This window comes from Canis aureus, chromosome 8 (genome assembly GCF_053574225.1).
Source record: "Canis aureus isolate CA01 chromosome 8, VMU_Caureus_v.1.0, whole genome shotgun sequence".
NCBI lineage: Eukaryota > Metazoa > Chordata > Mammalia > Carnivora > Canidae > Canis > Canis aureus.
In genome coordinates this window covers 61890905-61903367 of record NC_135618.1, presented here as the reverse complement: position 1 = coordinate 61903367, position 12463 = coordinate 61890905, and the positions used below count along the sequence as shown (strand labels likewise).

Below are 12463 nucleotides of genomic sequence, written 5' to 3'. Positions count from 1 at the left end.
ACCCGTGCGCTTAGCCGTCTGGTGCACAGGCCGGAGGATGCTCCTGTGCTGTGTCCCCACCGCTGTGCCCGTGGTGGGCACTTCCATGAAAGGGCCAGCAGGTGGCCCTGCGTCTGCTTCTCTCACCGAGTGCCCCCCCCCACCCCGTCCAGGGTCACCCAGGTTCTGGTGGGTCAGGGCTCCGCTCCTTTTTACAAGAAGGTAACATCCACCATATGGCTGGGCCTTGTTCTGTCTGCCCGCCTATCTGTGCACAAACACCTGGATGCTTCCCCGAGGCTGTGTTTTGGTCAAGAGCCACGTGCACGCAGGGAGCCGGTGACCGTGTGGGGCCCCCATGGCGTCCCCCCCACAATGCACAGTGATCCCTCTCCTGGAGAGTCCTTATTCAGTGGACCAGGTGACTGGAGGGATAGTGGCCGCCAGGCAGGTGCACCTGTGCCCCGGCAGGGCCAGTGGCAGCTCTTGGAAGCCTCATCCCTGCGGGTCCGAGGCCACACGTCTGTAATTTCTCACAGATTTGGCTCCATTTCCCTCCCCGGCGGCTTCTGGGCCCCGCAGCCTGCATCTGAAGGCCTCTGCTGCACCCTGCACTCTGCCCCAGGTCCTTCCCGGCCGCATCCCCATGGGGTCTTCGTGCAGCATTTCTGGGTCTAGAGTGACCCCGGGCATCTCAGGCCGTGGTCTGGAGTCTCTTGTGCTTTCTCGTCCGCCTTGCCAGGCGCAGCCTTGGCCCCTGCGGGCGCACATCGGCGCTTCCGCTTTCTCGTGTTCTTCTATATTTGGGGATCTAACCCTCCGAGGTGGTAGTAGGAGACGTTTTTTTCTGGGTTGTCTTTTGACTTTGCTCGAGGTGGTTTTTGCAGTGGAAACTTATTTACTTTGATGTAGTCAAATTTGTCAGTCTTCCGTGGTTTCAGGGGTTCTAGGGTGTGTAGATGGTCCCGCTTGGCCCCAGGCCTGGTCTGACTCATCACGGCATCACCCAGGTAGAGTTCACACCCCAGGCAGTTCCCGGGCGAGGCTGTGGCCCGTCGGTTTCACCACGTCGCCTGGCCGCGCAGCCATCCCCCCTGCCTGATCCTGGAAGATTTCCCCCAAATGACCACCTCCCCAGCCCCCGCTGGAAGCAGGGAGTCTGCTTTCTGTTCCAGTGGATGCGCTCCTCCGGACGGGTTAGGTCACTGCTCCCGTGTCCCCCCGTGCTCCCTGTGACTTCCTCCCCCCCAGGGAGCACCACGTGTCCGGGCTTCCCCCACGGGGTGGCAGGTGTCCACACCACACACCCCTCTATCACAGAGTAATTCCCGCTGTGTGGACGGACCTCATTCGCCTTACGCACCCGCCCGTCCAGCCCCGGGCCTGGGGTCATCTCACTGCAGCCCCCGTGAATGCTGCCGCTGGAACAGTCTGGGCGAGCTCTCGGGGCGGGGGCCGGAGTGGCCTCTCCTGGACCGGGTGGCACGGCCGTGTCGGAAGGGACCTGCTGGTCCCCGGGGCACGTGCCCACTGGCCGTGCATGACTGTTCCGGTCCCCCCAACGTGCTGCCCTGCTGGCCTCCGAGCCGGGCCACCCCCGGGGCTGCAGGTGGTCTCTCGCTGTGGGGTTGACTTGCGTCTCCCGAATAATGAGCGACGTGAGCATCTTCTCATATGTCTGTTGGCCGCTTGTGTGTGTCCTTTGGACAAATGTCCATTCGGATCCTTCACTGATTTTAAACACGGGTTGTGCTTTTATTCTTGAGCCGGGAGCTCCGACGTGGAGTCCTTCATATATTCTGGACACGAGCACCGCGTCAGATACGGTATTTGCAAATAGCGTTTCTCCTCCTGTGAGGTATCTTTTAACTTTCCTTTTTAGATAAAATGTTCGAAATGCTCCACGTGCAGATGATATTCTTCAGGAGCTCTAGGTTTAATTCCTGAGGTGAAAGCCACGACTCCGCCGTTTTGAAGTGAGCAGTCCCGTGGCACTGATCGCATTCCTGGGTTTGTGCAGCCACCACTGGTGTCTGGTTCCAGGGTGCTCCCATCACCTCCGAGGAGACGTCCTCCTGTCCCTGCTGGGCTGCGTCCCACCTTGGGCGTCACCCCTTCTGGCCGCGTCGTGTGAAGACAGCCACACACTGTGGCCTTCAGCGTCCGGATTCTTTCATTCGGCGTAACGTTCGCGCGCCCTCGACGGCATCCTTTGAAGCACATACGTTGTTCGTTTTGATGAAGTTCCATTTTTTTCTTTTGTTTGTGCTTTGGGGATCACATCCAAGAAACCATGTCTTCGTCCAAAGTCACAAAGATTTCCTCCCATATTTTCCTAAAATTATTTTTTGAATTATACCATGGCTTTTATCTACTACTTTTACTGTTTAGTTTTGGAAATCACATCTTTAATTCAATTGGAGCTTTTTTGACTGAAAGTTTGTGTCCAAATGCACTTTGTCTGATGGTTTCACAGTTTTCTGCCCCCACTGCTGACATGAATGGGCATCCCTCCCCCCATCCATCCTATTAAATCTAATATCGAATATTAGAACTTCCTGGATCTATTTCTGGACCTTGTTTGGTTGGATTGATTAGGCTTTCTGGTCAGTACCAGGTTTTAATATCTGGTAGGAAGAGTCTTTGCAGAATTTTCTAGAACGTTTTTGCTTGTTAATTTTTAAAATGAACTTTATAACCATTGCTAGCTTTAAAAAATCCTATCCCTGTTTTGTTTTGCCTTGTTTGACAACTGCAAAGATGACACAGAGGGACACCAGGAGAACATGCGTCTCTGGGCAGGGTTTCTTGTGCATCCCTCAGAACGCGTCCGTTTTGTCTTTGTGGAGACTGAACATTTCTCATGAGGCTGGTCCTTTGTATTTTGCCTAGTTCTTGACTGATGTTTTAGATAGAAGAGCAGCTGATTTTGGAATTCTAATTTGGTACCAGCCTTACTGTTGGTGTTTTTTTCCGGTTGACCCACTTGGGTCGGCCTTGGTCACGACCTGATAGTCCTCAAAGCTCAGTGTCTTTAGAAGAAAGGCTTTCCGCCAGGGTGTCGGGAAGGAGGCAGGAGTGGAGCGGAAGGAATCTCCTCCGCCCTCTTCGCCCTCCAGGCCGCCTGCACTCCCTGCTGCCCGATCTCTGCACCAGCCCGGGCATCTCCTCCCACATGCCGGGCACTGCCCCCAGGGCCTTTGCACCTGCTGCTCCCCCACTGCTTGTGTAAGTAGTCTGCTCCAGGTTCCTGACCCCTGCCGCCCACCCTTCGCTGCCCCGGGCCCTCACTGTGTCTAGTACTCGAGGGCTGCCTGCTGGGCATGGGCCAGATGAGTGGAGAGCGGGCCTCACCTGAGATGAGGATGGGGCACCTCGAGCAGAGGGACAGCTCTGCAGCCCTGGGGGACACGAGGAGGGCCCAGGATCTCTGCCACCCTCTCCAGGGCCCCTTCCACCTGCTGTGGAACTGGAGGTGCTGTCTCTGCGGCTGTTGCGGACTGCTTCCCCTGGGACAGGAGGGGCTGGGGGCCAGCAGGGCTCTGGGGTCAGCCGGCCCCTGCCCCAGGCCCCGGCCTCCAGGAGCACTGACCCCGTCCTCCCTCTGCAGTTCATGGCCTCCCACGGGAATGACGTTGCGAGGGACACATACGAGTCCAAAGTGCCTCCCTTCTACTACCGGCCCACGTTTTCCGACTGTCAGTAAGTCACAGCGGGGTTCTCTCAGGGGCTGGAGTTGGGAGGACCCACTGGGCACTGGCTGCCACCCTCAGAGCGGGGGCGGATGGCCGAGTCCCCAAGCCTGGTGATGGGGTGGTAGCCGGTGGCTGGAGGGAGGGCAGTGAGGCCTCACTGTGGGTCTCTGCATGCATCTCCGGGGGCCTCAAGTGCCCCCAGGTGGTCAGAGGAGGATGTTGAGAAGGTCCGGGGGGTGTCCACCCCGTCCAGGCTCCCCTTCTCCCAGCATTTCTTTTTTTTTTTTTTTTAAGATTTTATTTATTTATTCATGAGAGACACAGAAAGAGAGAGAGAGACAGAGACACAGGCAGAGGGAGAAGCAGGCTCCACGCAGGGAGCCCGACATGGGACTCGATCCAGGGTCTCTAGGATCAGGCCCTGGGCTGAAGGCAGCACTAAACCGCTGAGCCACCAGGGCTGCCTTCTCCCAGCATTTCTTGACCTCCCTGAACCCCCTGCCTCCCTGGGCACCGCCCCCCAGGACGCCATGTCCCTCTGTGCTTCCAGGGCAGGACGGGCCCCTTGGGCATCACTCAAACCCCCCAACTGGCCTGCCTCTGCTCGCCGCTGTCCACAGTGGCGCAGCCACGGCTTGGAGATGACAGCTCTCTTTTGACAAGGGTGCTCCCAGGGCCCAGAGGGGTTGGGTGAATTTCTTAGGGTGACACAGATCCCAGCAGATGAGCTGGAACCAAGACTTGGGATGTGGGTCTCCTCTGGGAGTTCCCAATCCCAGGCAGGCAGGTGGGAGACCTGCTCTCAGCCACCTGCCTGGGGCAAACTTCCCTTGCTTGCAAAGGAGGGGGAGGACCTGGCCGGGGACATGCTGCTGATGGCCACAGGGTCTCTGGGGACAAGAACCATTGCCAGGGACCCCCCCACCGGGGCAGGTACCGGTCACATCCTGAGCCCCCCTGCCCAGCCACTTCTGGGCCCACGGGGAATCTGGAGCCCGAGGCCCTGCCTGGCCATCTCGATATGAACCATCGAGGCCCAGCAGCTGTTGGGATTTTCACTTCAGCTGCAGGCTGCTCCGTGGTCTGCTTATTTGCATGCGTGCCCTGTATCTCCCTTCTGAGTGTATGACAAGGGACAGACTGGCCCGCAAGTGTGTCCTTGTCACAGGATGCCTGGCAGGTTCCTCCGTGCCCTGGTCCCTATAACATGCTCGCAGAGACCATCCCTGCCTCCACCACTCCCTGTCCAGGTGACGGGGCATACTGGGAGGGAGCAAGCTGACCCCGGGCAGGCCTTGCCTTCCAGAAGCCTCTGCTAGGTGAAGTTTGTGGGAGCTGAGCCTGCCACCATCCCCACCCTTGGGAGGCACTCAGGCCTGCCCAGGCCACGCCCCTGAGGCCTAGGGGGGTGCAGATGCCTGCAGGGGTGGGGTCCCAGCCCCTCACAGGGAAACCTGACCAGGCAGCCATGAGACCAGCGAGGAGTGGTGGCCAACACACTCAGCTCACTGTGGGGTGTGGTTGGGGGCAGGCTGCGGATCCCATGTAGACTGTGGGGTACAGTGTGGTGTGGTGGCAAGGGGCATGGTTTGAATCACTCGGTAAACTGTAGGGTGCAGCATCCCCACCGAGGAGCAGGGCCCCTTGCAGGATGGGGGTGCAGCAGCCTCAGGGTGTCCTGAGGAGGAACCAGGGGATGTGTGCCCCCTCCCCAGCCTCCTGTCTGGGGCTTGGAGTTCACGGGCAAGTCCACGAGGAGACCACGAGGAACGGTGCTCAGAAGACCTGGGGATGAGGTCACACTCACGTCAGGCAGTGACTCAGAGAGAGGCGGGCATGGGCCCCCTTCCTGTGTCTGCCCCCCGCCCTCGGGTTCAGCCCTGCCTCTGCAGGAAGAAAGTCAGCAGGGCTCCTCCCAGTTTTGCTTCTGCTGTAAGCCAGCCCTCTGCTTCCCTCTTGGGGGCCCGGAAAGAAGGCCAGAGCCCAAAGGTGCCCCTAAGGTGCCCCCAAGTCCTCAGTGGGCAGGGTTCCCAGCTGGACGGGGCAGGGACAAAACCCCGGCCAGGTCAGCTCACCTCCTGGAGGCTGGCCATCGGGATGTGCGGGGCGTGTCTCCTGAGCCCCCTCCTGAGCTTGCACACGGCTGTCCTGTGTCCAGACCCCCTCTCTGGGGGCGCCCCACTCCAGCCTGATGCATTGTGACGTGTTAATCCACAACCATCTTCCTTCCGAATGGGCCCATCTGTAAAGTGCTGGTGGTTAGGATTCCAACATATTTTTGGGGTGGTGGATGCAATTCAACCCATAACCGGGCCAGAAATCAGGCAGATTAAATGATAGGAGGTCTGGCTTTGCCTTGGGGAGTTCAGAGGGCACAGGCAGGTGGGGACGGCAGCCGTGCCTGGGTCCTCAGTTTCCCCATGGTACAAAGGAAGAGAGCGACACTGCCTGGTGAGCTGCCCACCCTGCGGGAGGGGAAGCAGGCCCCAAGGGCAGTCACCTCCCCAGGAGGGAGAGGCCAGGCCCAGGCCTCTGGGCAGAGGGACCTGAGCGTAGGACTCTGCGGCTGACGGGACCAGGGCAGCAGGGTGGTTGGAGTGGCGGTCCGATGCCAGCACCCCGACGTGGTGGATGAGCCTGCAGACAGCCACGCTCCTGCGGGGGGTTCCACGGGTGTGCCCCCAGCTCGCACCAGCCTCAGGGGGCGGAAGGAAGGGGTCTGCTGCCTGCCCGGCGCTAGGGACGCCCTGATGGGCTGTGGGAAGGTGGGAGGCCCGCCCTGAGTGGGGGCAGAGCGGGACGCTCCAGGGCTGGGCAGGGTAGGGTGGGGGGCTCCCAGAGGTGGTCACCCTGCACACCTGGCTGCCCCCGGCCCCCGGCTCCAGGCCGTGGCAGTCCGTCTGAGCCCTAGCTCAGACAAGGCTGGTGCCATGGGGACATCCAGCTCTGCATTTGCTCTGGGTTGCAGGGGGGGCACCCATGTTAACCCCGAGGGCCCTGGCACCAGTGGAGGAGCCCTGAGGCCTGTCTCCCCCAAGTTCCTGAGAGCACAGGCAGGTCTTCGGTTTCAGGAACAGTGTCAGACGGGAGTGTGGGCCTCCCTCATCATGAGGCTTGGTGCATAGTGGGAACCCCCTTTGGTGCTGGTTTTCCCTGGTATAGGAGGCTGGCCAGATGGCCTCAGCAGCTGGGGAAGGGTGCACCCTGGCCTTGCCGGGGCCCCGGCTGGCTGAGTGGCTTGGGAGAGCTCTGCTGGGCAGGGTGGGGACTCCCCCGGCGCCTGCTCCCCCAGCTTCCTCCTGCTGCTGCTGGGAGCCTCAGGGACGAGGCACCCAGGCCAAGTGCTCCATGCAGGACGTCCAGCACAGACGGCCACACACCCCGCCCGATTCTGTGTACGCGCAGTGTCCACGCGGCAGTGGGCTGTGGCTGGGGGCCGGGTCACGGGGGTCCTCTCTGGGGTAATGGCGGTACAGCCTCGGGAGAGACTGGGACCTCTGTTTTTGATGCTTTCCGTGGCCACATTTGATGATACATGAATTGGAGCTAGTTTTTTTTAAAGTTTATTTTAGTCATTTCTACCCCCAACATGGGGCTTGAACTTATGACCCTAAGATCAAGAGTTGCATGCTCTACTGGCTGAACCCACCAGATGCCCCTAGAACTAATTTTTTTTTTACATGTATTTTTAAAAGATTTATTTATCAGGCGCCTGGGTGGCTCAGATGGTGAAGAATCGCCTTCAGCTCAGGTCATGGTCCCAGGATCAAGTCCTGCATCGGGCTCCCTGCTCAGCGGGGAGTCTGCTTCTCCCGCTGCCCCTCCCCCACTCCTGCTCCTTTTCTGTCTCTTGCTCAAAAAAATAAATAAAATCTTAAAAAAAAAGAATTGTTTATTTATTTTAGAGCACAAGCAGGCAGAGGGGCAGAGGGAGAGTCCTGAGCAGACTCCATGCTGAGCACAGAGCTCGACGTGGGGCTCGATCTCCTGGCCCTAAGATGAAGACCTGACCTGAAACCAAGTCAGGTGCCAAACTAACAGAACCACCAGGTGCCCCAGAGCTAATTTTTTTTTTTTTTGAAGGGGAGGTATTAGTGGTAAAACTATCTGATTAGCAAATGATTTAAAAATCAAAGCTGGTGGCCCTTCCACCCTGCCTTCTGGAGGCGGTGGACACGGGTTCCTTCAGGGGCCTTGTGCCCACGGGGTTCCAGGAGCCTCCGTGAGCCCCGCGGTCGGGCTCAGCACGATGCTCACTCTCTTCCCCAGACTCCTGCGGGAGCAGTGGATCCGGGCCAAGTACGAACGGCAGGAGTTCACACACCCCGACAAGCAGGAGCCCTACTCCGCAGGTAAGGCCCAGCCCCCTGGGCCCCTGGCCCTCTGTCCCTGTCTCTCTGTCCCTCCGTCCCTAGCTCTCAGTCTCTGGGCCCCTCCTGCCCACTCCTGGCACTGGCGACAAATTTCGGATCTGGAGGATGGCTCATTGGTCTCGGCTGGTGTCAGGTGCTGGTGTCAGGTGCACCCGGGCAGCCCTAGCTCAGACAAGGCTGGTGCCATGGGGACAGCAGGGCTGCGCTGGGCTGTGTGTGGGGTGAGCAGGTGCGGCGCGATAGGACCAGAGGCCTCGGCCCAGGTGGGAAGGTGGGACTTGGGCCTGCCTCTGGGACCTGGAGCGGCCCTCCCAGGAAAAAGTTGGGTCTGGGTTCCAGAAGTGGGGGTGCGTGTGGGGCAGCAATACCGACAGACCTCTCCACTGCGGGTATGTTTGGGTCCATCCCAGGCACTCAGTCCGCGACAGCGAGTCTCTCCCTCTGCCTCCTGCCACGCGGAGCTCAGGAGGTGGTAACAGCTAATGACAAGCTGGGGTCCTTCCTGCCTAAAAGTGTATCCCTGTCTCAGGCCCAGGGTCCCCCACAGAACCCATTCCTCCTAACTCCCGGTGCCACTGGCCGTGCTTCCTCTTGGGTGTGAGACATCAGGCCAGGGGCAGGGGGACTACAGGAGGGCACGTTAGCAGGCCCCGAGCCGGGGGCCTTGAAGGCCACTGCTGTATAGACGGCGGCTTCTCCATCAGCCCCTCCAGGGCCGGCAGAAGGAGCAGAGGCTCCCATCCCACTTGCCTGCACCGGGGCCCTCGCCTAGCTGTCACACAGGGGGGAGCCCAGTGCACTAGGACCCCCCGTAGGGACCCAGGACCATGGTCCCACACAGCCTCTAAATCTCACCTCACTGCATAGACCTCCCCAGTGCCCCCCACATGTCCTCCTGGGTCTCCCAGGAGGAAGGACATCCAGGGGCCCCACACCCCAAGGCCTCTGAGGCCTGGCCGGCCAGGTGCCCCTAAACCTAGAGCCTGCGCAGGCCCCTGCTGAGATGGAGGGAGCAGGTCCCCAGCACCTCCGAGTCCCCTATCACCAGCTCCAGTGTCGGGGTGGGGGAGCAGGTGCACCTGAGGGCTGGCGACCCCGGAGGTGTCCCTGGCCCTGCGGTTCCTCTGAGCCCCTCCCCCAGCCATGTGAGGAGCACCAGGGGATTCCCGTGGGCACTTCCTGCCACAGGCGCACTTTCTCAGGCTCAGGGGATGACACGCCCACCTGGCCACGCCGACGCAGAAGTCTGGCCCCTCCGACAGGGAGGAAGGGAGACCGACACCGCAGGCTCGGGAAAGGCCCTGGCCCCGGGAGCCACACAATGCCCAGGCTGGCGGCTGCGACCCCCATGGGTCAGCAGGGCTGCTGGGACCTGCAGGGGGCTGGGGCTTGGAGGGTGAGTGGGGTGCAGCCCCCCAGCCGCACCCGGGGCCTCCTGAGGGGAAGAGCACAGTTGTCTGGGGGACGCCAGGCACCAAAGCTGGACGTGAGGGCAGCAAGATAGGCCATAGGGCGCAGATCAGGGCTCAGCCCTACCGACAGAAGAGGTCCACTGATCACCAGGAAGAAACGGGGCGAAAGGGACCGTCAGCAGGCAAAGGCCCCCACAGAGAGGGGTGGCCTGGGCCACACTGGACGCCAATAGCCGTGGAAGCTGGGGGGAGCGGGATTTGCACGTCTCAGCATGTCCTCCCCTGGGCGTGGATGGGGTGGAGGAAGCGGGCCTGGCTGGCGGAGAAGCTGTCGGACCTGCTGCCCCTGCCGTGGACGGGGACCGGTGCCCGGACGGCGTGGCTGCCATGGCATTCCTGCCGGGAGGTGCAAAGCCTCGCCCTGGCCCTGAGGAGACGCCAGGCAGAGCCCGCCCGAGGGACCCTGACCGGAAAAGCTGACCAACACCCCTCAGAGGTGCCAGGCCTGGAGAGGTTGGCACGTGCGGGCCCAGACGGCATTGCGGGGCCGCGGGGCCCTCGTGAGGCCGCCGGGAAGGGGGTTAGTGGTGTGGTGCAAGGGGACTGTCCGGCTCTGAGGACCCGACCGCGGCCACCTGCGTGCGGAGCCCCCTGCTGGCTCCCCTCGGGTCAGTGCCCAGGCATCCGAGTGCAGACAGGCCAGGCGTGACCCCGTGTCAGGGAGCGGGGTGAGGAGGCCACAGAGCCTGGCGCTCCCTGCCCTCGGCCAGGGTCACGGGTGTGTGCAGATAAGGCGCCTCCACCTGTGCCACCCCGGCTCACGGGTGACCCGGGTGACAGCTGCTCCTGGCTCCCGCCCCTTGCCACGCCCCGCCCCTTGCCACAGCCTCAATGACCGCCTTTCACGGGGTGGACAATGCCCCCCTGTTGTCCCGAGGGCCAGGCCGCCAGGCTGCCCCCAGTCACCGACAGACACGGCACTTCCTGCCGGGGCTTCGGCCCCCTCCCACGGCCTCCCCTCTGTGCAAAGCAGGGCTGGTCCCAGAGCTGCCGCCCCGCCCCACTGTTGTCCTGTCACAGGGCGAGCAGAGCTGGGGGGCTGAGGGCTGGGGCCTCCCTGCGTGTCAGAGCCCAGCCCTGTGCCTCAGTTCCCCTTCTGTGTAGCAGGGAGGACACGGTCCTCAGTGTGGGGTTGTCACTGGAAGCATGAACTGGTGTCAGGTGCGGGGCACCCAGTGGGCATCCTGGGGGTGGCTGGTGCGCGTCCAGTGGACTGAGGGCATTTGTGGGGTTTGGCCTATGTGCCCCTCCCAGCCCCCACTGGACTCGGGACTGTTGGCCACTTCCTGCAGCATCCTCTGCGTGGGGATCGGGGTGTGGGGCAGGTGGAGTTGGCCGTGCAGAAGGTTGTGCCAGGCCCCCAGCGAGGGGCTGGGGTAGCAGGGAGGGAGTGACAAAGGAGGTGAGGCCGGGCCCTCACGTCAGCCTCTGGGGGAGTAGAGCCAGGTCCTGGCTCTGTGCCTGGAGGACACCTTTCCTCCGGGCCTCCCCTGGCAGAAGCCACATTGCCTGGGGGCCCATCTCCTGCCTTGGGAGGGCCACCCGGGGTCTGGCCACAGAGCACCCAGCCCGGGCCACCTGGTAAGCCCTGCTGCCCCCAGAGCGAGGCCGCGTGTCCCTGCTCCCGTCAAGAAATCAACATGTCACCTATTCACATAAGCTGCGGTCCAGCTGCGAGCCCCGTGCCCCAGGCGGGGGACAGTTCTATGAGCTGTGACAAAGGCAGGTGGGTGACAGTCCCGTTCTGTGGGCCACTCTGCCCCGTGGCCCAGCCTCGCACCTCTTCCAGTGTCATCCACGGATCCAGCTGCGTGGCACCTCTTGGGCCTGGTTCTGTCCATTCACCCGAGGTCGCCCCTTCCTGGGCACAGAGTGGTGTTGAGTGCGCAGAGGAGTTCCCCAGCCGGGGGACGTTGGGTTGTGTCCAGTTCGAGACCCTGAACGCTGTGCGCGGGCTTTCGTTCTCTCCGGGTCGTGTGAGAAGCAGATGACACCTCCTCGTTAAGTTAAACAAGTTGACCGCCCTGTCCTGCAGGCCGTCCGGCAAAGGAGGGGCCGCGGCCCGTGTGCCTGCCTGCACTTGGGACCGTCAGTTTTTGTGGCTTGGTTTGGCCGTTCCGGTGGGTGGGCAGTGGGGTCCCGTCACCCCTGGTGGTGCTGAGGATCCTGTGTGCGCTTCCTCCAGGCCGTCCACGGGGCTTCCGCGAGGAGGCAGCGCGTAGGCCCCGGGGGCTGCGCTGGCTCTCCCAGCTTCCAGGCCGGTGGTGCCAGAGCCAGCACAGGGTGGAGCCTGGCACACAGTGGGTGCTGGCTCGCGCTAGGGCCCAGCACGCGGTAGGGGAGGGCACACAATAGGCACTCAGCAAATGCTGGTGAACCATCTGGCCTCTGCCCCAGGACTGGTCAGTCCTTTGGGAGAAAACGGTCCCCTGGCACAGCTGAGCTCCAGGCGTGCATGTCAGGAGGGCACCCCGGGCTCCATCCTGCTGTGTGTGCTGCGGGATCCCCCTCTCGCAGGGGCCGGTGGGCAGGGGCGTGGGGAAGGGCGGAGCAGCACAGATACCCCGAGCCAGCGTAGACGCCACGACAGCTCAGAGCCCTGGAGTCTGCAGGAGCCTGCAGGGGTCTGGAAACTGCGAGCATGGCCGGGGCCCACAGCCTGGAGGCCCTGGGTGTGGTGGGAGGGAGCCGCCCCAGGCCAGGGCCGGCAGGCGCACCTCAGGGGGCGGCCGGGTGCGAACACGGGCAGGCTGCCCGCTTCAGGCCGAGCGCCAGCCGAACAGCCGTCCCGCTGCTGAGGCCAAGTCAGGGACCCCGGCCAGCGCGCGTCCGAAAATATTGCTGCTGCTGTTGCGGTGCCTGAAATTAGGCGTCCTGGCGGCTGGCTGTCGGGCAGCACACGGCGCAGGAGCCAGACAGGCTTGGGGCCAGCCGGTCCCTCCGT

At 62.1% G+C, this 12463-nt stretch overlaps 1 protein-coding gene across 1 annotated transcript in view; it reads left to right on the top strand.

The window, feature by feature from the left end:
- Positions 1–12463, top strand: part of LOC144319226 (arf-GAP with dual PH domain-containing protein 1-like) — a 62352-nt gene that overhangs the window by 28217 nt on the left and 21672 nt on the right. The window contains exons 3-4 of the mRNA XM_077907082.1: positions 3590–3681; positions 7944–8026. Of these exons, the coding sequence (XP_077763208.1) occupies positions 3590–3681; positions 7944–8026 (175 nt within the window). The remainder of the gene's footprint in view (positions 1–3589; positions 3682–7943; positions 8027–12463) is intronic.